This window comes from Cydia amplana, chromosome 6 (assembly GCF_948474715.1).
Source record: "Cydia amplana chromosome 6, ilCydAmpl1.1, whole genome shotgun sequence".
NCBI classification, from domain to species: domain Eukaryota; kingdom Metazoa; phylum Arthropoda; class Insecta; order Lepidoptera; family Tortricidae; genus Cydia; species Cydia amplana.
Genome location: NC_086074.1, coordinates 6018065 through 6042038, shown reverse-complemented (window position 1 = coordinate 6042038; position 23974 = coordinate 6018065). Strand labels below are relative to the sequence as shown.

The 23974-nt window shown below is 37.1% G+C and overlaps 2 protein-coding genes and 1 pseudogene across 2 annotated transcripts; 2 read left to right on the top strand and 1 right to left on the bottom strand.

Moving 5' to 3' along the window:
- The first annotated feature begins 379 nt into the window (after window positions 1–379).
- On the top strand, window positions 380–4030 carry LOC134649130 (odorant receptor 49a-like; annotated as a pseudogene).
- Window positions 4031–7506: 3476 nt separating this feature from the next.
- On the top strand, window positions 7507–19689 carry LOC134648658 (uncharacterized). Its single transcript, XM_063503146.1, has 9 exons — window positions 7507–7724; window positions 8273–8623; window positions 10454–10667; window positions 11454–11617; window positions 16385–16536; window positions 17046–17253; window positions 17981–18181; window positions 18552–18690; window positions 18995–19689. Exons 1-9 carry the CDS (start codon window positions 7601–7603, stop codon window positions 19224–19226), a joined length of 1785 nt encoding a protein of 594 aa, XP_063359216.1. The 5' UTR covers window positions 7507–7600; the 3' UTR covers window positions 19227–19689.
- On the bottom strand, window positions 19683–22136 carry LOC134648659 (mite allergen Der p 3-like). The gene is made up of 5 exons (XM_063503147.1): window positions 22067–22136; window positions 21600–21751; window positions 21065–21231; window positions 20409–20623; window positions 19683–20063 (listed from the first exon to the last, which is right to left on the bottom strand). The coding sequence occupies exons 1-5, from the start codon at window positions 22119–22121 to the stop codon at window positions 19684–19686; spliced, it is 969 nt and encodes a 322-aa protein (XP_063359217.1). The 5' UTR covers window positions 22122–22136; the 3' UTR covers window position 19683.
- Window positions 22137–23974: the final 1838 nt, after the last annotated feature.

Sequence of the window (23974 nt, the reverse complement as noted above, 5' to 3'; positions counted from 1 at the left end):
CGCACTGTCCAGGATAGCGCCCAGTTTGTCTATAGAGAACACCAAAACAGCTTACTATGGATATTTCCACTCGATTCTTACGCAGGGTGTAGATCTCTGGTGCACAGCGGCAGATCGCGACAGAGTGTTTAAGATGCAAAAACGAGCCCTGCGTATAATTGATGGAAAACCATTTGACTATCCTGCTCAGTCTTTGTTTAAAAAACATAAAATTTTAACGTTACCGTCTGTATACATATTGACTGTGTGCATGTATGTAAGGTCAAATATACAAAATTACAAATCTAGCGCTAAAAATTGTGACACCTCGTCGCGAAGGCGACCACGATTACAAATCCCAAAGCATCGACTCGCTAAGTCTCGACGATCGCTTGACGTCATGGGACCGATTGCCTACAACTCCGTACCTAATGTCATCAAAGACTCGACTAGCGATGCAATATTCAAAAAGAAACTTAAATCCCTTCTAATAGATCAGGCATACTATCGTATTGCCGACTTTATGAGTGCGCCGGTGAGAAATTGACCCAGCACCGTTTGAGCAACAGGTTCTAGTACCCACCTACCTACAAATGTTAATACTTGTTTATTACTTGTATTTAATGATAAAAACATAATGTACCCAGTAGTTTTAAGTTTATGACGTGTAAAATGTAACTATGTTTATATTTACCAATAAAGTCTGTATTCTGTATTCTGTATTGCCGGCACATCTTAAAGTACTTAATTAAAGATATAATGTAGCACCGAGGACGTCACTTTCTGAGAACGCCACTTTCTGAGGACGTCACATTTGGAGTTCGTCACTTTTTTAGCATAGGTACGATTTAACAGTATAAAATACCAGCACGAAAGATGTATGTAATGCCAGCAACCAGATTACCTGTTCGACATACGGTCGCTTTTGTATCCTACATACATACCAACACCAATCTCTGTTTGCCTTACGCCTGACTGGTAGAGAATTCCATTTGGCAAAACGTCCTATGTTTCGTGCAATAAAGTGAAAATAGAGAGATTAATAATAATAAAAAAACAATCTAATTATGTTTAAATCAGAGTATTTAATTCAGAATACTTAAAAACTACAAGCACCAAAACATTTAGCCACAGATTGGAGTTAGGCCGGAAACAGCTTCGATTCCATACACATAAGGGCGCGTGTACACGGTGCTGCCTCCGCGCCGCCGCCGCTCCTTCGCGCTATGTACATGAGACGCCTAAAACCCGCGGCGGCGGCGCGGCAGCGGACTATACTTGTCTCGTGTACAATTTTCGGTGGAAGTTTACATGGTAATGTACATCATATATTTTTTTTAGTTTTATCATTCTCTTATTTTAGAAGTTACAGGGGGGGGGGGGGGACACACATTTTACCACTTTGGAAGTGTCTCTCGCGCAAACTATTCAGTTTAGAAAAAAATGATATTAGAAACCTCAATATCATTTTTGAAGACCTATCCATAGATACCCCACACGTATGGCTTTGATGAAAAAAAATTTTTGAGTTTCAGTTCGAAGTATGGGGAACCCCAAAAATTTATTGTTTTTTTTTTCTATTTTTGTGTGAAAATCTTAATGCGGTTCACAGAATACATCTACTCACCAAGTTTCAACAGTATAGTTCTTATAGTTTCGGAGAAAAGTGGCTGTGACATACGGACGGACAGACAGACGGACAGACAGACGGACAGACAGACAGACAGACAGACATGACGAATCTATAAGGGTTCCGTTTTTTGCCATTTGGCTACGGAACCCTAAAAACACATAACAGGTAGCATCACTAGCATCTTTTAATAAAACAAGAGAACCTTTAATACCGAATCGTACTTCCATTTTTCTTTTAATTACCAATAATGCGAAATATGAAATAGCGGAGTTGATCGCGGGGATAGTAGCTCAATTGAAAATCTTAATAGTCTTGCAGAGAAGCTCAGTGGTAGTAAGTACCTAGTCTTAAACATAAATGTATTAGTGTGAAAAACACCTAAAGTAAGAAAAATGTATTTTTACTTCGAATTAAGCCAATCGAAACTCAAACAAATAGTATATATATATATATATATATATATATATATGTCGGAGCGAGACACCAGAAGGACGTATTGCAGTGTTACAGTTCATAGCTTTAAACGCCTGTATAAAGTCGATGAGCAATGTTTGGCTACGTATTATTTGCTTGTAACGAAATAATGGCGTATTGTTGAACTAAAATGACAGGTAGAAGGCTTTGGAACGTCAAGAGGGGTATCTTGAGTGAACGTAGGCACGAGCAGGCATTTTTGTCGTTATCAGGTCAGGCAGGTTTACCAACTTGAATTGGAGGCGGGAGCGGTTGGCTCCGCCGCTGGAACTGGCTTCCTGCTTCTTGATCGGACCGCGCTAGAGATCGGACGTTAGCCAAGCTCGTGCCTAATTCGCTACGTTCCTGAAGGCTTATACCTGAAGGATTATTCTGAAAGCTTATAGATTCTCACGTTCTTTAACCGTTTAACTAAGTGTTTTATTCCAAGTGTTATTTTGATTTCGTATGTGCCATTAGAAGCTTACTTTTGTAAAATAAAGAAATTATGCGTTGTTTTGAAAAGATGTGTCCCGCCGAGTTTGTTGCCGGGATAAATCTTCTCGGGTCAGAGGTGTAGGGTTGGAACCGGTTTAGTTTGACTTAAATAAAGATTTGAACGATTTCATGTGATCTTTTTATTTTAGTTGAATCCGATTGCATCGTAAGATCGTTTAGTTATTTTGATTATTTAGTACTGAAATATAGTAGGCACTAGTATGGCTAATGAGTCCGAATGTTTATTTCATGCGTTGGTAGCATACCTACTATTTTGGCTGTGAAGTAATACATCTAGGTACAAAACAGGAATACGACGAAACAGGAATACGACGAACCAGGAACAAACCGATAAGAGCACTATCCAAGCCGGATTGTTCGTCGACAAGCACCAGCACTCCTTATGCATGATCAAACGGATTTTATTTATTTTCTACTTTATCTATTTAACCAATGAGTTTACGTCATGTTTGCCGAAACGTGCTGACTTGAACGAAAAAACCTTCTCAATGACACCTTGCGTTGGTAAGAATTCATTTGTAAAATTAGAGAAAAATCATGTTTCAACATTTATTTTCTGTCTCTCCAGTGTATGACTGCCAAATTCATCTGTAGCTATGTTCGGCCCATGTTGAGATATTGAAGTATAGTACGAACCGACGGGGCTTGCTCAGTAAATAGTCCGAATCTAAGTTCTTGCGTTCAAGGCGGTGGCGACACGGATATATCTATCTAATTTCTAATAATCATTGTAATACATATACCAAAATGTTTTAGATGTTCTATTAATTACAAAAATATGTTTTCAGGACTCAGGCCACTGACGTCCTCTCCACAACGTGAACTTTGTATAGCGCTGACATCCCTCCAGGAATTAACGATTGTTATCGTTGTACTAAACTTCTGGAAGTTCATTGTCTGGACAATGATGCTCTTGCTCATAGCGCATACCTCTGCTATGGTTCAACTGATCTCCGATGAAATCATGACATTCAATATTTTACTTACCGATCCGAGTAACTACGTTTTAGTAAAGGAAAGACTCGGCGTCATTATAAAGCGACACATTCTTACTTTAGATATTATAAAAGACATCAGAGTTTTATGCAGCATACCGATGGGAATTAACTTTGGTTCGAACGCGGTGTGCATGTGCTGTTTCTTTTTCTTGGAACCTGAAGAATATTTTAATTTTATGCCGATAGCCATGTATTGTTTCATCGTATTTTTCTTATACAGTTTCCTTGGGCAGCGGCTGACGAAAGCCGTGGAGGTGTTTTCTCGAGCTGTGTACAGTTGTGGCTGGGAAATGATGGATATTAAGGAGCAAAGAGCAATTTTTATAATGCTTCTGCAGTCCCAGAAAGATGTCGACTTGCTCGCAGCTGATTTGATCCGGTCAATATGCTCACTTTTGCAAGCACGTCTCAGGGCATATATAAGTTTGTTACTGTTTTTAAATTGTAGAGCAAGTAGATAACTGCCATTAACTGTGATCGAATATTTTATAGTTGTATTCTTATAATTTAGAAGTTACGAAGATTTAAACTTTAGCTACTTTGTCGATAATAGTCAGCACTGTATTCAAATGAAAGCTATAGAGTGAAAACATATTTGTAAGTAAGTAATTTATTATTTCCACGTCAGTAAAACTGATTACCCGCACAGATCTAAATCACCGTGTCCAAACACCACTTTAGCGAGCAAACTTATAATTAAAAATATAACTGTATAATATAGTTAGAAGCCTATTTATTAAATTAATTTTGAATCGGTTAGACGCCTATTTCTGATTGCAAACTGGTAGGGATGTAGAAGTAAAGTAAGTAATAAATAAATGTGCTTGTATGGTGTCTGGTAGAAAGTGTGTAAAGTGAGCGTATGCGTCATGGATTTTAATGTTTATCCGATTTTGTCTGTATAATTTATGTATAGTCTAGTTTTTGGAACTAGAATCATAAGTACACAAATAATTAGATTAGTCTTAATATAGGAGGGCCATAGGATATGTAAAATATATACCAAACATAATTTCAGTCAATATAAAAAATCATCTCTTAAGCTGGTAAAAAGAGAGTTGAAACTGAAAGTTTACCTGTATCGGGACCGATTGTTATTCGAGGGGTTTGAAACTTTGAAGAAAGACACAATATTGAAAAACACGAAATGTAATTTTAACGTCGTTAAATATTCACCCCGTAAGAAATCGTATCGGGAACGTTTTTTTTTGATCGAGGGAGGTAAGTATATACTGCACAATTTATGTTCAATTAAATTAACCAAACTGAAAATCCACGCTGGCGAAGTCTTGGCAACAGCTAGTAATAAATAGATAATAGATAACAATGACATTGCCAGGCCGTTTCTACTTAGGGCCGTGCCTACTGATGTGCAGTCGAAAAGATTCCAAATTTGCAAAATTTCCACATGGGAAAATTTCGGAAACCTTTCATATTTTTGTATACGAATTGAAGTCATAGTTTTCTTTGTTTTATGTAAAAAAATCCTGAAACTTCCGAGAACTTTTCCAACTTTTAGGAAACTTTTCGCTACTTGCACCTCGGTTGTGTCCTAAATAAAGTGCACTTATCTTACTGAAAATGTTAATGTCTCCGGTGCCGCAACGTACGTTTCACGGTGACCTTAACATAAATACAGTCTTTACGTGTGTTTTGAAATGATTTTTGTCCAATTTCTAAGTGTGGAACGAATTGCGACACACCAACTTAATTTTAATAAAAGAGTTTTCTTTTTCGACGGGTGGTTTTGAAATTATCAATAGAGATAACCCATAATATTCAGAACCTGACCGAATTTTAAGTTATCTTATTGCATTGTTTTTCAAGAATGTTATTATATTTATGACTAAGTACTGTACACATATTAACGATTAATATAAAAAATCAATTCGGAGAGCATATGCTTAATAAATATTTGCGATTCACAATGTTCATGTGAAACTTTATTTCTCATCTTAATACATATGTGGCAAAAGAAAAGGAAAGATACCGTAAAACGGGGTGAGTAGGTTTCGCGGGGAGAGGTGGGTTATGAATGGGGAGAGAAGGTTTGAGAGGGGGGTGAGAAGGGATTTTAAGGCTACTGCTACAAAAATAATGTATTCCAATTTAAAATGGAGCTATAGTAATACGCACAATAAAAAAAATCGATTCAACAATCTTCCAAAATCACCTTTGTATGAAAACCCCTCTCACCCCAAATACGAGGCACTACGGGGTGAGGTGGGTTTTCCTCTTTATCGTCAAAGTTATGAAATGGAACTATCCAAAATAAAATAAAAACTAAAATACAAACGTCCGGAACACTTATTATATACACCATTCAGTTTTCATATCTAAAAATAAAATGTTATCGAGGTTTGAATTTCAGTTTTGACCCTACTCACCCCATTTTACGGTACATAAAAATCGATTTATTTTTTAAATTACCTGAGTATTAAATAATTATATCGTTTTTTACTTTTGGAAAATGTGACTTATCTTTTTAAATGAGTTATCAAAGCTGGATTAATTGGAAGAAATTTAGATTTTTTGGAAAAACCTTGTACATTAGTTGGGCCTCGAAAAGGGTTTGTCAATAGCTAATTAATTATGATGTCTATTCTTGTATTATATTATGTGTTTTAAAAATGTTTCTTAACGAAACAAAAAATATAAGTAACTTGTAAGGCCACAAGGTGTAGTTACTATATTCATAAAACTTTACAAGCCTCAATTGTGTTGATTTATGTTTTATCCCTTTCTTACTAAGTTAAAATGACAGGCTTGTAGCGCATTTATGAATAACGCCATATTATGGAACTAGTAAGGTATGTTAGCAAGCAGTTAGCGCTCGATGAGAAATTATTTCCTGCAAGTTCACAACTTTTCATTATCTAACTTTCTAGGTAACAGGAAGAAAACTAATCCTCTTCACTAGTCGATAGATTATATATGTATATTACGTAATTTAGATGGTGAAAGTACTAAATATGGTAAACTGGGGTTACTTCGATTTGCGTTGATCATCGATTTTTACGTAAAACGTAAGGGGAACGACTTTAAACTAAACACCCGTAGAGGGGCTCGGATCAAAAACCAGATGTAACGAAGTTTTATGGCGCAGTGGCTACATAAGTTGGTAGTTACATCTCTGTAACTATAATACCTACATGAATGGTTTTGATATCAATGTACCTATAGAGGAAAACTGGACGGTCGACGCAGTCTTAATCTCCACAATACATGATTTCAGACATATAGCTGACCGAGATAACGACAGCGTAGCGGATCAGACTACGCGTCAAAAGTATCTACCAGTTTTTAATAACTTGACAAAAAGAGGTAGGTATGTCTCTATATAGCAATGAGATAGTGACAGATACTTTTGAACGCAAACTGTAGAGATAAAACCAGCAACACTGTCCATTCTGTTGATTGTACTTCTATTTGTCAATAGAAGCGCTTCAATTTTCAGTTTTTTGTTACTTAGGTACATATAAACGGCTAGACTAACTAGATCATCGATTTCTATGGGTTTCTGGGTGTGCTTGGTCCAACTAAGTCCTCAGTTGGACATCAATTGCACCCAGTAAGGCCCACTTGCACCATCCCGCTAACCCGGGGTTAAGATGTTAAACCGTTAATCCAGTGTCAAATTGTACTGGTAACCATGGTAACTCCAGGTTTAACCGGTTAATCGCGGGTTAGTGGAATGGTGCAAGTGGGCCTAACTAAGTAGCTTAGCTTTTGGAATAAGGTTTATGAACTATCAGTTAACAGTGTGGGCGACGGTATCTATTTGGATAATATTCCAGAGTATGCGTCGTTTCATCCGTTACTATTGCTGCTGACTGTACCACGAATTTTGTTAATTATGTTAAGAACGGAACCACATTTGTGCAACCGGAGGGTTTATGCATCGAACACCGCGAGACCTCCGGCTCCGGCGTCCAGTCGCCCGCCGGCCGAGCTCGCGTTGCGCCGCGTCGCAATGTTATAGAACCACTGTGCACACTTCCGACTAGTTTTCATCAAAATGAAGTTAATCGTCTGCGCTTTGTTTGTTATTGCTAACATTAGCAACAATGGGAAAGCGTCTTTGGACAGTTTGGTGCCTATGAGCACGAATATATTGTTCGAGGATACTACAAAGAGTGCAGGTAAAGTTTTGTTAATATATAACAGATGTCTTAAAAGTGGACTTTTAGAAAGTAATATAAAAGAAATGCCTAGCTGTTTGTTAATTAAACGGTGTAAGTACCTATTGGAAATGTGTTGAGTGTATAAGTCAGTTTGAGAGTTCACCCGAAAGTTTTTGTTTCTTTCTGTTTAGGTTTTCGGTGAAATGTACCATGTTTTTATAGATTTATTTATATTGAGTGAATTTCTTCTTAGAATGACAAAATACTAATCCTTTCACAAAACAATTCGCTCCACATTAGGCTTAAAAAGTACCTACTAAAAACTATACTTCAAAAAAAAAACTATTCAATGAAAAATAAAACTCTTGGCCATTGGAAACGACGAGTAATTCACTTATTAAAAAAAAAACATTCATACCTACTTAAAATACTATGAGCTCACGAGCATAATATGTATGCATAAAAGACATTTCTAAACAACTAAGCTTGGTCAAAGATGGACGAAGGTCAAGACTACATACCTCACAAGGTTACTCGCATGTTTACACTCTACATTTTCATTGCAGACAAATCATGCTATCGGCCTTGTAAATTCAACGTGAAACCGCGCAGGTGTTACTACCAATTCAAAATCGAGCCAACGATCCTCGAAGACGGAAGACCAGCGCTCACTGTGAACGGGATGAGTCCGGGACCTCCTATTCATGTTTGCGCTAATGACATTGTAGTAGTTGAAGTGAAGAATAAGGTGGTTGGACAAGATATGGCGATACATTGGCACGGTGTGGAGCAGAAAGGAACGCCGTACATGGATGGAGTACCCATGGTTACACAATGTCCTATTAGCTACGGAGCCTCCTACAAGTATGCGTTTAGAGCATCTTCTCCGGGAACTTTCTTCTATCATGCGGACTCAGGTAATTTATTGTTGCACTTCTCTGTGTTATATAGACGGCCGTTATTCTGTTCTGTTCTTTGTTGAACAAACCAAACACTGCGAAGGTTTTATACCTTATATTAAGTAGGTGGGTAGGTACTCTGATGATGATGATGATGATGATGATCCTTCCGGCCGATTTCGGTCATGGCGACCACTTCGACTCCTAGTTTGCTCGGCGCTCGTGCGCCCGCAGATGGTTGTCGTAGTTATTCGGTACTCTATGATTAATATATTCATACTTAAAAGTGCACTTAGTGAAAGTGCACTTTCAGAACAAGTTTTTCTAAATGACAGACGAGCAAATGCTGCTGCTTGGTGGGAGGTGATTTATATAATTATAATGCATTTGATCCGAGATAAAAGGCATACTATGTTGCACTGGCGAGGCATTAAATAGAAAGGAAAGCTGTCGAGACGAGCAAACACAAAAATAAACTAAAAGTTGTTACACTTAATGGAAAGGTGGACAAATCACAGAGTTTAGGAATAAATGAAAAACGTGAAATGAAAATGGCCATGGCTTGTAAGGTAGACAAAATACTCTTTATTGCACATTGCACACCTCAGTAAACGATACAGCTTCAGGAAAAACTATTGTTTAAATATATAGGTAGATAACAGTAGTGAACTAATATATATTATATTCGTAATATAACTTAAATCCTACGACAAACTTTTTTAGGGTTGTCTATTGTTTGTCCGAAAATTGTATAAAATAATACTCATATGCCCGAATTTTATTTGCCCGAATTTCATTTACCCGAATTTCATTTGCCCGAATTGTTTAGATATAGGCAGGTTATGTCAAGCAAGGGAGATTGAGAGTTTTTTACTAACCAAAGAACCCTAAAATCACGCTAATGCTTAAAAGTTAACATTGACTCATTGACTATTTAGCAAGCGACGGTTCACTGACGTAGACCTTCGTGATCAGATTTTTCTTTTTGTTTTGAATCTTTGGCAATGGGAGCGTTTATTTTGTCATTTGCGGTGCATTGCAGTGGTTAAAATTGACACTGCAATGCAGCTATAAAGAAATTGCGTAGTGCATAATAGCATCTGGCAATGAAAAGATGTCATTGCCAGATGCTATTTTGCAAATAACGCGTTTGGATTATTTTCGTGATTTAACCTTTTAGTATTGCCTGTAACATTTAAGTAAACTTAAGTTTACCTGAGTATACCTAGTATTTCCCAAGCCCTTTCGCACTTTATCCAAAAGGCTTGGGTACCGTAAAACGGGGTGAGTAGGTTTCGCGGGGAGAGGTGGGTTATGAATGGGGAGAGAAGGTTTGAGAGGGGGGTGAGAAGGGATTTTAAGGCTACTGCTACAAAAATAATGTATTCCAATTTAAAATGGAGCTATAGTAATACGCATAATAAAAAAAAATCGATCCAACAATCTTCCAAAATCACCTTTGTATGAAAACCCCTATCACCCCAAATACGAGGCACTACGGGGTGAGGTGGGTTTTCCTCTTTATCGTCAAAGTTATGAAATGGAACTACCCAAAATAAAATAAAAACTAAAATACAAATGTCCGGAACACTTATTATATACACCGTTCAGTTTTCATATGTAAAAATAAAATTTTATCGAGGTTTGAATTTCAGTTTTGACCCTACTCACCCCATTTTACGGTATCTAATACTAGTTATACCGGTTTAATAAACTTCTAACATTACCCGTAACGTATATAATAATGATCATCATGTTTACTTATATCAAACGCTTTTTAAATTTACTGTGGGACTCGATGTAGGTATAAGAATCTCCCCACATTTATTTTTATTTCCTCAATTCCAGTGCGTCACCAAAGCGATGGTTTGTATGGCGCGTTGATAGTGAACCAGCCGCAGCCTCTGGAGGCCCACTCCTCCTTATATGACTACGACAGGAGCCAGGAAAATACGCTAATCGTGGCGGCTAAATTCCCAAAACTTATGACCGCCAACTTGGAGGATTCTAGTCAGTTGAAGCCGAGTTCCTTGCTGGTTAATGGACTGGAGGAAGATTTTAAGTAAGCATTTTATCAGTGGTAAATCTTTAATTATAAGTCAATTTCGTTCTTAGTTTAGTTATTTTTCATTCATTTTGTCGTTAGTATGTCTGTAATCGGAGAACGTACAGTGAGTTACTTAGCGTGAAGTGAAGGCGGCTGTTTTCAATGGCTGACTACAGGTATACCAACGGAAGTAATCCGTAGTGATTGTAATCATTATAATTATTTAGATATTGCTAATAACCTCTTCCTAATTCAGTAATATGTTAACAATACTTTCATGTTTGTTTTGTCGTAATACATTTCTGTTAACTTGACAACAAATTATCATTACATTAATTGCCTCTATTAACTCGATGGGTTATAATTTAAAAATAATTCGAGTATCTTGAATTTTAGGTACTGCCATACTCTCGAACTGCCGAAGCTTAGTACTTAATAGTACTTCGAGTTGTTCAGGATGCTGTTGGGGCTCCCGCGGCATTGCAGTGCGTCAGGCATGTTCGTGGAGGCGCGCACGGATGGCTTCCACGCGATAATGCGCAAACGTGTTGCGTCCCTGCTGAGACGTATCGCCGGTAGCCCCAACAGTCTCCTGGAAACAGTGGCAGGACGGGACGATGGTCCCTTCCAGTACTACTGGAACCAGAAGCACATGTTGTCCACCTAATTTTTAAGTGTAGTTGTAAATGTATATAGAGTTTAAGTTTTATTTAATTGTACATATATGGAATAATTTATTAATTCTGAAATAAACGATATATTATTATTATTAAATGTACAAATGATTGTTCGTTATTCCAGGATATTTGTGCTGCCAAGTTTCGCGTATAGACTGCGTGTTATCAACGCGATAGCGGTCGAATGCCCAGTGGTGGTCACAGTCGACGGGCTCGAGATGGTCGTCATAGCCACCGACGGCAAGCCCGTCAAGCCTGTATCGACCAGCCGAATCCAGCTGTATCCAGGTATTACTTTATCTTTTAGTGCAATTTCTATGAATCCATCAAAGTGCTTAGGACATTTAGTAAAACACTGCTTATCGTTTGTTTTTACTACGAAAAGAGATCAGCCGGCTGCCTTTTGAAAATCTTATCATACCTTCGACCTGTTCGGTTTAGTTAGGATATAAGTACTGAGTGTACTGACGCTGAAGGGCGATTATTTTTATATGCTTAGGTATGATTATTTAAATTTCATGTAAGAAACTAAATAAGTGACATAGTTATTCATAGCGCTCCTCAGCCACTATTTTTGTGCACAAAACTAAACAAAAAGCACCTTGAAGTAACCTAGGTACTTACGTAGTACTATATACCGTAAAATGGGGTGAGTAGGGTCAAAACTGAAATTCAAACCTCGATAAAATTTTATTTTTACATATGAAAACTGAACGGTGTATATAATAAGTGTTCCGGACATTTGTATTTTAGTTTTTATTTTATTTTGGGTAGTTCCATTTCATAACTTTGACGATAAAGAGGAAAACCCACCTCACCCCGTAGTGCCTCGTATTTGGGGTGAGAGGGGTTTTCATACAAAGGTGATTTTGGAAGATTGTTGGATCGATTTTTTTTTATTATGCGTATTACTATAGCTCCATTTTAAATTGGAATACATTATTTTTGTAGCAGTAGCCTTAAAATCCCGTCTCACCCCCCCTCTCAAACCTTCTCTCCCCATTCATAACCCACCTCTCCCCGCGAAACCTACTCACCCCGTTTTACGGTACTCTCTCTGGTATAATAATATAACCACAAAGGTATTAAAAGTACCTGATTTAATTTTAATAATAAAAGTTGAAAGACAATAACATCAAAATAAAGTCTTACGTGTTGGTATATTATACTTTTTATCCCTTGGTCGTGGGATGATATAACGAACACTTGAATATAAAGATACACATAGGATCAATGTCAAATAAAAGTACCTGATGAAAGGCTTTAGCAAAATACTTCAATTGCACTCATACTTGACATTGGCCAGGTATTTTAGCAGAAAAACCAGTTGCGATTTTCGACAATTAATCGGTAGCGGTATCTGACACTCGATAAGATAAATATTTACCTGGCTCTATTATACTTAAGTATATTGTGACCAGCCAGCCTATTATGGATAGCTTTATCCATCTTTATCCACGTGATAAAATAACTGTCACTGTTTAACACCGTGGGAAAGAAAGTGACGGACACCGTTTTATCACGCTGTCACGTAGACAAGAACGACCATCATATCCGTACAGAAGACACTCTGGTGAAAGTTGGGAAATTAATCTCTGTTTCGTTATTAACAGTGATTTATGTTTCTACTTGTCATTTTTTAGAAATTTAATTCCGTACGGTATCTTGGTTCAATAATACCAAAACTTGTAGTAGAAGATGGTTAGTAAATTTATCATAATATCTGTCATATCATATACACTATAGCTGGTCAACCAAATCTTGTCAGTAAAAAAAGGCGCGAAATTCAAATTTTCTATAGGACGATATCCCTTCGCGCCTACATTTTTAAAATTTGCCGCCTTTTTCTACTGTCAAGATCTGGTTGACCAAGTATATCAACCATCGGAAAAGTAAAAAAATTAAATTAAGCATCTGTAACGATAAAAATAATATTTATTATAATTAGTGGTGCGTTATTAAGTTAAGAGTTCTATTCAACTGCATGAATTTAAAATAAATTCCATTTTAAAATATCAGACAGAGGTGAACTATTCGAATTAAATTTCCAAATTTTCATGTTAAGTATACACCGTGAAATTTTAGTGGTTGTTTTCCCGCAACGAAATGATTCTGCTATCGATATACAGTCGATGTGTAATCTTTTTTTTAAATAATGTTAAGAAATGCCAGATTTATAAATGTGTCGAACGAAACTCGAAAGTGACCTAATACCAGTAGTAGCACTGCAGTAGTACCTACCTGATTCTTTTGAGTGAATGAAACAAAATAACCTAAAAAGTAGTTCCGTTTATTTTTCCTTCACACATTTTACGTGCAGTTAGTTTGCAGATCCTTAAAAGTAAACATAACAAGTTAAGATCAAGCTTTTAATGATCAAAAACTTAAACACTTAAACTTCCCGATACCGCAATAATTGTTCGAACTGCAATCCGCCACGTTCAATACACAATCTGGCACGTTTAATTTGATTTTGTTTCAATGATATTAGTGTGTCTCTGTCACGTCTAATAACATCGAAAGCGTCGGTTATTGCCACTGTTAACGCTTCTCGATTTTCGTATTCCCGCTGGTACACTAGGCGCTTTAGCTCAGACCACAAATAAAAGTCCAACGGAGTAAGGTCCGGGCTTCTCGCTGGCCAAGGCACGGGCCCAGCACGCCCAATCCAGCGCCGGGGAAACACGGCATCAAGGTGGGCCCGCACGGCGCGCTGATAGTGAGCCGGGCACCCGTCATGCTGGTAGTAAAGATCTGCTAACACTGCTAGCGGAACGTCGTCTAATAAGTCCGGGATAACGTTCTGTAACATCTCCAAATAACTTCCCCCGGTCAAGTTTCCAACTATGAAATGAGGGCCAATAACGTAGCCATTGACTATCCCAGCCCACACATTTACACTAAACCGCACTTGATGAGCACACTCGCGGATTACATGTGGGTTATTAAAAGCCCAAAAATGTTCGTTGTGCTGATTAAAAAGTCCCACTCGCGTAAATGTTGCTTCGTCCGTCCACAAAATGTTAGCATTCCTGTTATCGAGCAACCACCGACTGAAAGCTACCCTAGCTGGCCCATCGTTTTCGTGTAGGGCTTGCACTTTCCGAAAATGATAAGGATGTAGTCCCTCTCGGTTTAGCACTTTCCACACGTAGTATTGGTTTACGCCGAAAAAAGCCGCAGCCACACGTGTACTACGACGAGGATCTTGTTCGAAGTACTCGATGATCTCTTCGTCGAGTTCTGCATTGTAAACAGCCGGCCGACCTCTGCCCTGTGCATGTGCTGGCGTTTGAAACTGCCCGTGGTTAAGCAGCCGCTGTGTTGCGGCGACAGTTGTTCGTCCGTGTGGAACTTGGGGGTTTAAAATCCCCCAAAGACGCAGCGACTGTAAATGGTCCGGTTCCGCGTAAAGTCGCCGAGCGGCGTGGGAGTCGTAGTTAGCCCTAGCGTACAGCTGCACCATCGCGATGTACTCTAAATTAGAATATTCGTAATGTCGATCCATTTTACTAGAAATAGTAGTGATGACATTGACAGGATCTGTTATCACATTAGTTTAATAAGCGAAGAGGATGTAATTATTCGATTTACCAAAGTTGACACAACGTAATGGCAAGATCAAACTAATAAAAAGGTTTTATATCAACTGTTAATCGTGAAGGAACAGTCTAAGTAAATTTTAATTTTGTTGTCAAATAGAGCACTCTAGCCTGTTACACAGTTTAAAAAAGTAACATGTGCTTGTTTATTTGTTTATCTGTTTACAATATCGGGAACTGTCGTCGACTTGGTGTGTTACTATTGTTTTTCGCTTGTTCGAGTTTAGGATATTTTTTTGTAATTTTTTTTTTTGGAAAACAGTTTATTTATAAGTTTGTCTATCATAATTCGAAAGTACTACCGATAGCAAATCGCCCTGCCGCGGGAAAACAACCACTAAAATTTCACGGTGTATATATATTATATATATATTTTTAATTTATTTACACATCAGAAAAACATAATACAAAGAACTTAAAACTAAGATGCGCCACAGAAACTTATGAAAGTTTATGCGTGTTTTTAGTCGTAATCAAATACATAAATATAGGTACGGAGTGTAGGTAAGTAAAAGTGTGTAAACATAAACTCGGTACATTTCCATGCAAACACGTGTTAATCGTGGTTTTATAACTCCAAATAATAATGCATTAAGTCTAATTTATTCCTCCATAAATCTACGGAGAAAGTTGATAAGTGTGTGGTTGTCGGTTTTCACTAGAGTCCAGTGAGAGGAGAAAGGCTCCGTCTGCGCTACTTTGGTTCATTCAAGAGTTAAGGTCACCGTGAAACTGGTTCCGTTTTGTTTTCGTTTCACTTTCAATGATTTCCCGCTATTTTTATCGCGACACTTATTACATCGTGTGTAATTTCGTCAGGTGACAAGCAAAACTCACTAAGTACCACCACAAGTTCATAGCCATAGTGAACCATATTAGTACGAAAAGAAGGTTGATTTTTGTTTAAATATTTTATAGTAATTAGTGACTTTTGATTGTCACCTGACGATTTAGTAAAGGTTTGATGATATTACGTCAATTACATATGCTATGACTTGTATTGCGTCAAGTACAGTTGCGTGACTTAAAATTGCTAGAATTAATGGTGACCTACACGAATTTCCCATCGGAAACTTTCTTGCATAACGGTAATTCCTGCATTCGTAAGGCACTTAAGTTTATGGGTATTGTTTTAATTGAAGCATTTATTACTTTACCTATTTCAATGTTTATATGCCCTGCTTTTTTTTACAAACTTTTGAAATCAATTCGATTTTATGAATCCGATTAATTATGTAACAATAAAATAAGTGTACAGTATACTTAACTAAGATTAAAACTAAACTAGATAAAACGTAATATCAATTAAATAAATAACTATTATACGAAACGTCGGTAAATAAAGGTAATCAAATAAACGCGATAGACCCGTCTATAAATGTGAGTTAACCTAATATATTATAAGAAAATATCAAGGTATCCAATGTATAATTAACATCTGAACAAATTTCAGGAGAGCGCATGGACGTGGTGGTGCGAGCTAGCGAGGAGATGGGCGGCAACTGGGTGCGCGTGCGCGGCGCCGGCGCCTGCGGCAACCTGAGCGCCAGCGCCATGCTGCTGCACCAGGGATTCAATTATACTGCTATGCTGCTCGATGGAGAGGTAAGCTTGCTGTAGTGACTATGTCAGAGGGGTATAAATATACCGCTAGCTCGCAACAGTCTTGAGTTTGCTTGTAAATAAAATAAAAACGGTGTCATTGTACACAAGAGTCTCGAGTTTGCTTGTATAATAAAATACTACGGAGGGAATACGATGCGTGTCGACGGTGGCAGTGATGGCACCTGCATTAGAGGTTTACCTTTACCTCAAAGTGATGGATTTGCTTTCGTTTGTTTGTGACTAATCAAGAATTGTTTGTGTCTAAAAGATGAGTGAAAAATGTGGCCAGGATCCTTATCCTTTTCTTTTCCGAGAACGCTTTATTTGCTTTAATACGACACGACTAAGAAAATTGGATTTTTCTTCTTATTAATCTTATCGTAATTAAGATTTGAACCCACGGTTTTAGTAGTCCAGAAACATGAGATAAGTTAAAACTCTTTCAAACTATTTGGGAAAACAATATTTGGTTAAGTAAGTACTTAAATTTTTCCTTGTTGCGTTTCCAGAAGGAGACATTTGTCCAGGACTCGGATTCCGGTGTTCTAATTAACGGCCAAAAACTGGAATCAATTCAAGATGTGCCCAACAGCATAGTTGATAGATCACTCGTTTTAAGCATTGACCGCCAAGTGTTGCAGTTCAAAGACACCGATAACGACTACCGATACATCAGTGACGCAATACCAAAGAAACCGTTTTTCCCAGCCTCGTTATGTAAGTACACAATATATTTTTGCTTTTCACATGTAAACGTAAGAATGATTAATGGTAGCATGTTATAAATCCTGACGCGTCTACGCTTGTCAAAAATAATCTTTACATTTTATGGAGTAGATACTTTGCCATTTTTATCCATTATTTTAACTTTAATAGCCGGTGACCTGACAACTGTGATTTATATACCTACTCATGTGAAAGGATAGGAACATAAACATTTTTTGTACGGTGGCAGGTGACCTAGTTGTAGCCTAACGTTAACACGTTAGGCTTACCACGCGCAGGCGTTAGGCTTAGGTTAGGCCACTTATCTATTAGGTTTTGGTGGGAAAATTCCTTAATTTCTTTTTCTAGACTACTTAAAACTAACTTTTATTATGAAGCTGAAGAATTACAGAGAATCAACTAGCCCTTTCGAATTCCAATTACGTATTCTTGTAGTTCCATTGTTTTTCTTTGTTTTACTGTAAAAAATTAAGGTCTGTGTATTAAAAAATCTACTGAAACGCAAAGTGGATGGCTTGACGTTACCAATGGTAGTCTTGTTTTTTCTTCGATGTATGGCTATGCTTAATAGTATACCTACGTAGGGCGAGAGGCTTACATATCGTCCATCTATCCTTGTTTAATACTATCGCTGCAGCAATTGGCTGCGCCGTAACATTGCATGGAGTTTTTCGACACTTTAAATGCAGAATCTTTAAATATTTGTTAACGATTTCAGCGCTCGCAGACAAAGGTGTTGTACAAATAAACCACAAGAGCTTCCTCTATCCTAATGTGCCTTTGTTAATGAGGCCAAACGATGTTAAGAAGGAAATCAAATGCTCCATGGGTGAGAAGGACCAGAGCAAGGATCCACAGTGCTTGCTAGCGCTTAATGCTCAGCCAGGAGAGTCACTGGAACTAGTGTTGTTGAATGAAGGTACGTAAAACATTCTTGTAGATCTACTAATTAGGTAACTCAGAACTCTCAGAAGACGGTTGCTGAAAATGTATGTACATATAGTACTCCAAAATTGATCTAGTCATCTTTTAAAAGCCTAATTGACTTGCTCGTTAGGTGAAAATTGGCAATATTTTCACCTAATGATTTACGATTTCTCATGTTCAACTTAATCGGTAAAACTTTCTACTTAAGTACCTGTTAATATTTCTGTTTCTTACCTACTTAATGCGATGTAAACCACACTTGCCTGACAAATCAACACACGTATTTTCTTTAGTGATTTTGAAAAAAAAAAAACATATGCGTTATTTATTGCCTGATCACCATCTTTTGTTTGTGGTTACAGGTTTTGGCAGTAGTGATTCTTACTCATTCCACATGCATGGATATAGCATGCAAGTAGTAGCCACCATGCAGGGATCTGATGGAAAACCAATTTCGAAAGAAACGTTCGAGCAGCTTTATAATGATGGAAAAATTAAGAGGTAAAGGTCTATGTTTGAAGTTTTTATGTACCCTAGTACTACTAATTAAGTATCTAGAGATAAAAACTATTCTAAAATGGATTCTAAATTAATCTAAAGACACTTTATATTTACAAGACTGATATCGACCGGGATATGGACCGTGATTGCCTTTTGCGTGGTGTACAATATCGAAATTACAGGTCATGTTAGGTAAGAGGAACTTAGTTTAGTTTGCTCGGGGCAAGAAGAACAAGTGATTTTCTTATCCCAAATACTTCTTTTATTCTTATCTTTTTTAAATATATTTTTATGAATTTTGCAGGAATATTCAGACGCCTCCACTAAAAGACACAGTAATAGTGCCAAACAAGGGCTTCACTATTGTGCGGATAAAACTGGATAGAGGAGGCAGCTGGCTGCTCGAGTGTCGGTCTTGCAGCCTCGCCTTACCTGCAGCACTCGTCATCAACGTCCCAGAGTCCCTCCCAAAATCTCTCCTCGACTCGTTTCCAAAATGCGGTGACTACAGGCCACCGGATGTACTGCTTAATTAAGGATACTCATAAGACTGACTAAAAATACAGGAACATTTTGAAAGTGTTATTAAAGATACTCGTACTGCTCGTCGTAAATACGAGTATGTTAGGACTAGGTTTTCAAAAATTATACCAAATCCTTTTTGCTGATCTTGCCATTTTTGAATATGTAGGATTTTACGAGGATGTGAGGTTACGGGGTCAACTTTAACCAAACCTATGTATTTAATCAGGTTTCGGTGTGCATTTAACTACCAATACCTCATCATGTTGTAGGGCACCAAGAATCTTTACTTAACATTATATGGAATACATTTTTAAAAGTGCACGGATTGTAGGTATGTATGATTCATTAATCGCAAGGTCTGAATTATGACTATGTATTAATAAGCTGCGCTTTCAATTTTATTTTTAAGTAGGTTATTGTGATTTGTAAGTTATTTTGTACTAATTTTATAAAATAAAACGAAGGTATCTATATGACATATGTATTGATGAAATCTAAAAAGTTATCTACTTTAGTGTATACCGTTGGAGCGCCTTTATCACCACACGGTGTTGAACCCCAGGATACTACACCAACTACTATTGGAATAATTTTATTATTATTTTCTTCCTTAATATTCCTATCTTCTCCTTTACGATTTGGAAGCGTCAACGGATATTTGTCGTCATTGTCTTTATCTTCATCGATACTGTTGTCCCTTTCGTTTATGAATTGGATTAAAGGCCCGCCGGAGTCCCCGCTGCACGCTGATACACCGCCGGTGATGGGTCCCGTACAGATGTTGGACTTTTCGTCTAGAGGATTTGTTTCACCCTTGTCTTTTATCGCATCAACGGCCTCGTTGCATTCTGGTAAAATGAAAATAATATAGGTACATAGTCGCAAGTCGCAGTATAAAATGAAATAATATAGTAGTATATTTTTTTACTGAATTACAAAACATTTTCTGATAAGTTTTACTAAGTTATGGAAAAGCATGTAAATGTATGTATTATGCGATAAAAAATCTAAATAATCGAATCAATCCAATGTGGACTTGAAAACGTGAGAAATTGTAGTGTCGTGTCAAAATTAAACTAAATTGGCGGAAATTAAATCGAACCAAAAAAAAATACAATTAAAATATTAACGGAATAGAATTTTTGAGCTTGGTTATGATTACCAAAAATAAATGTTTTAGCGTTTACACTTACCTTTATAGGGAATATAGGTAACATTGACTTCTTGTAGATACCTCGGCAGGTCCGGAAAGAAGAAGGTGGTTCTCAGTATACCCCACCCAGTCAACGTTAGTGGAGATTCGTAAGTAGCCTTCGAAAGCAAAGGGAGTATTGCTGGCTGTATGAACTTTGTAAACTTAAATGGGTTGCTAGTGTGAAGAACGGCTATATCGTTTGGTCCGATGCCACTGTTAAAAAAATGGTTAAGGTTAAAAGCATTAAAAAACTGATAAGTACCTACTTGACCGTAATTAGAATTTTAAGATTTTAACTTACGTTTTAAAAGAAATCAACACCTAGATCATATAGTCATCAACCATCATGGATGGATGGTGATATACATATACTAACTGGCCTGCCTCATAGGTTAACATTGATAGTGATCAATTATAGGCAGTTGATATGAAGTAAAGTCTTGTCTATAAAAGTCCAGTTGTTAATGAGAATCACTAATCCATTCCAATCAATGTTTTTACGCCATTCAATTCCAAAGTCAGATGGCAGTTGTGCTCCGAGAAACAAGTGCTACAGTACAACCTTTATAGAAATTACCATTTATTAAGCCTCAGTTTCTTTACGATCTCTTGATATTTCAAACTGGATAAAGCGTTAAAAAGAAGATCACATACCCAGCATAATCAGGATGCGGTATGCGACGGTCTACAGGGGCCATTTGCGCGTCGGGACCGAAGCCCATATTATGCATCTCGTGTGCATTATTCGATCCAGCTATGGCATCCATTGGAAGCCACTTCACTATGAAGGACTCTGTCACGCAGTGGCCAGCCGTGAGAATCTTAAACATTACTGAACAGTCTTCAACAAAATCCTAAGCCAGAGGATACATATCATGCCGTTGAAAACCACCCCTTACAAACATTAATACGGGTGCTAACTCGGGGCACAATACTAATGATATTTTTTTAAAGTTAGCACACGTGTGATAAGCGTATCTTTAATACTTTAATTTTTAGGTCGTCTATGAAGTTATTGAAAAATCTCAATGAAAGAAACGGTAGTAATTTCGCAACATCGGGACTTTAACTAAGTATTTAAAATCACTAAAAAGATAAATAAAGTTCACTTGATAAATGCAATCGAATTTTAAATGTCTGGGGTTTTACTAAAAAGTTTTACTAAAAATTTATACTCAGTGCCACATACCCAGTTTAGACTAAGTAATGTCCCGCCGCATATATGAGCTCGTATCCTGAATAACCTTGTCTGCAGGGAGACCAGGTAAGGGTGGTTGGAATGTTTAGTACTGAGCCCACCGATCAGTTTACCGTCTGGCTTTTGACTCACTGTTGGATGTGCTAGGAAAATATAATTTTATAGATTAAGTTATATTTGGGTCAATTCGGATCACGACCTAATGTTGGGTAGTTGCAAAAATCACCCATAAATCTATTTATAAATAAAAGTTAAGTGTTTACTCACAAAAAAGTATTTAAAAAGCTTTATATCTGCAGCATACATATAAGTTTGATGTTTATGGTCGTGCTGCTGTTCATCCTCCTCCTCCTTAATCCTTAGACATTGCAAACTTACACGGATTCGAAGAATGGGGCGTTAAACATAGATTTTTTTTTAAATTACATACTTAAACATTACATTATATCAACACCTACCTCCAAAGCCAGAACTGCAAAACAGCAGTAATAATATCTTTACGTGTGACTTCATCGTATAGATTAAGGTTATTGTCAAGCAATTAGATTACATCGCGGTTATATCTCAAGCAATGAACCATTTTGTATGCAAAAATCTAACTAAGTATCAGTGTAAACATTAACTGCAGTGGTGCACAACAGTTTTCAAATTTTAAATTGATCTTCTTGCACGAGTTTATTGTATGAGGATTGGATGATTGTGGGCGTTTGGGTAGCTTAGCGTTAGCCCGCAAAATTTTAATTGTTATATTTAGTTGTTTATTACACTTTTTAAACAAGGGAAAATGCTGTGATATAATCTATATTTGAGATTAGATTATATTTGCAAGAGCAGATTCTAGATCATAACATAAGTTGGCACGACGAAAAAAAAAACACATAATGTTTAGTATTTCACCTTCACGCTATACTAACTTATTTGAGGTAGTGAGGCTACTGGCCGGCGACATAAAAGGGTGTAGAAAAAACAATAGCTGCCAACTTTAGTATCACCATCACGCGAAGGAGTAACACATCCTTCATTCATGATAATTTGATGACAACCCGCAAATTTCAACTTCCCTCAGTTGCTCTATCTTCACCGGAGAATGCGTAGCCATTTTGAAAGCAGTTAAATATATAATAGAACTCAAGGTGCCCAAATCGGTAATCTTTTCTGATAGTTTAAGCTCGATCCAGGCCATTACCTGTAATTCTATCAAAAATTGCTCAAAAGCCCCTATAATTTGCCTAATTAAAGAAGCTCTTTTTTCTTGCCACTTGTTAAATTTAGAAGTACAGTTATCATGGATTCCAAGCCACAAAGGAATCCACGGTAACGAAAAAGCAGATGAAGCTGCCAAAGAGGCGGCTACAAATGGTAGTAGGTCCTTTTTTAAATGCTTCAGTAAGGACTTGGACGTAGTTTCATCATCAAAGCTACTTTCTGTTTGGTCGGATCTTTGGGTTTCTAATAACAAATTACAATTCTTTCAAATTCAAAAAAATATTTATCGTAAACCTTGGTTTTATAAACATAGGTTCAAAAAAAAAGTAACAAGTGTTCTGATTCGCCTTAGAATGGGTCATGTGTGCTCTCCGGAGTTTCTATTTAGGATTAATGTAAAAGGTAGCCCGTAATGCCAATGTGGGTATGGTGTAGGTACAAATTGAACATATATTTTTCGAATGTCCGTTGAACCGTCTTTCCTTATACGATCTCTTGATAAAATTCAAAGTCTGCCTCCCCTGTAATGTCAAATCTCTTCTGGCTAGTTCTGAACCCAATGTATTAAAACTGTTGGCATATTTTATTGATAAAAATAATATAAATCTATAAATATTTCTTATGTATGTTCAGCTATATGTGTTTATTGCTAATGTTATATTATTAAAACTATTTTTATAAGTGTATAATTCTCTAAATTCAAAATTCTGGGCTAAATCATATTAGGTGCACTCCTCAGTTTGTCCTTATATTATAACTAAACTTGACATTGGCAAAGTGCCCTGGCAGCAAAAGCCATTTTAACAAAAAAAAAAAAACACATCCTAATATTCCTACTTGCAATATAAAACCGAGAAAACCTATTCACCGTGTAACCAGGAAGCAGCAATCTACCGCAGAGGTCTCTGCCAGCAGCAGAAGGAAAAAAAACTACCGGTAAGCTCAATTACTCTCTCATAAGTTAGTAAAATACACAAACATTACAACAAAAATTACAGTCCATTTGCTCATTGGCTTTACGCCACACATAACTTGTCTAATTGTAAACAGTGAGTAGTAATCATAATATTATTTCATTATTATACCCCATAATGAACCCTACAAATGAGCTTAATTCTTCGGGGTTCTTTCTAATTGCAACAAAACGAACGAAACGAAGA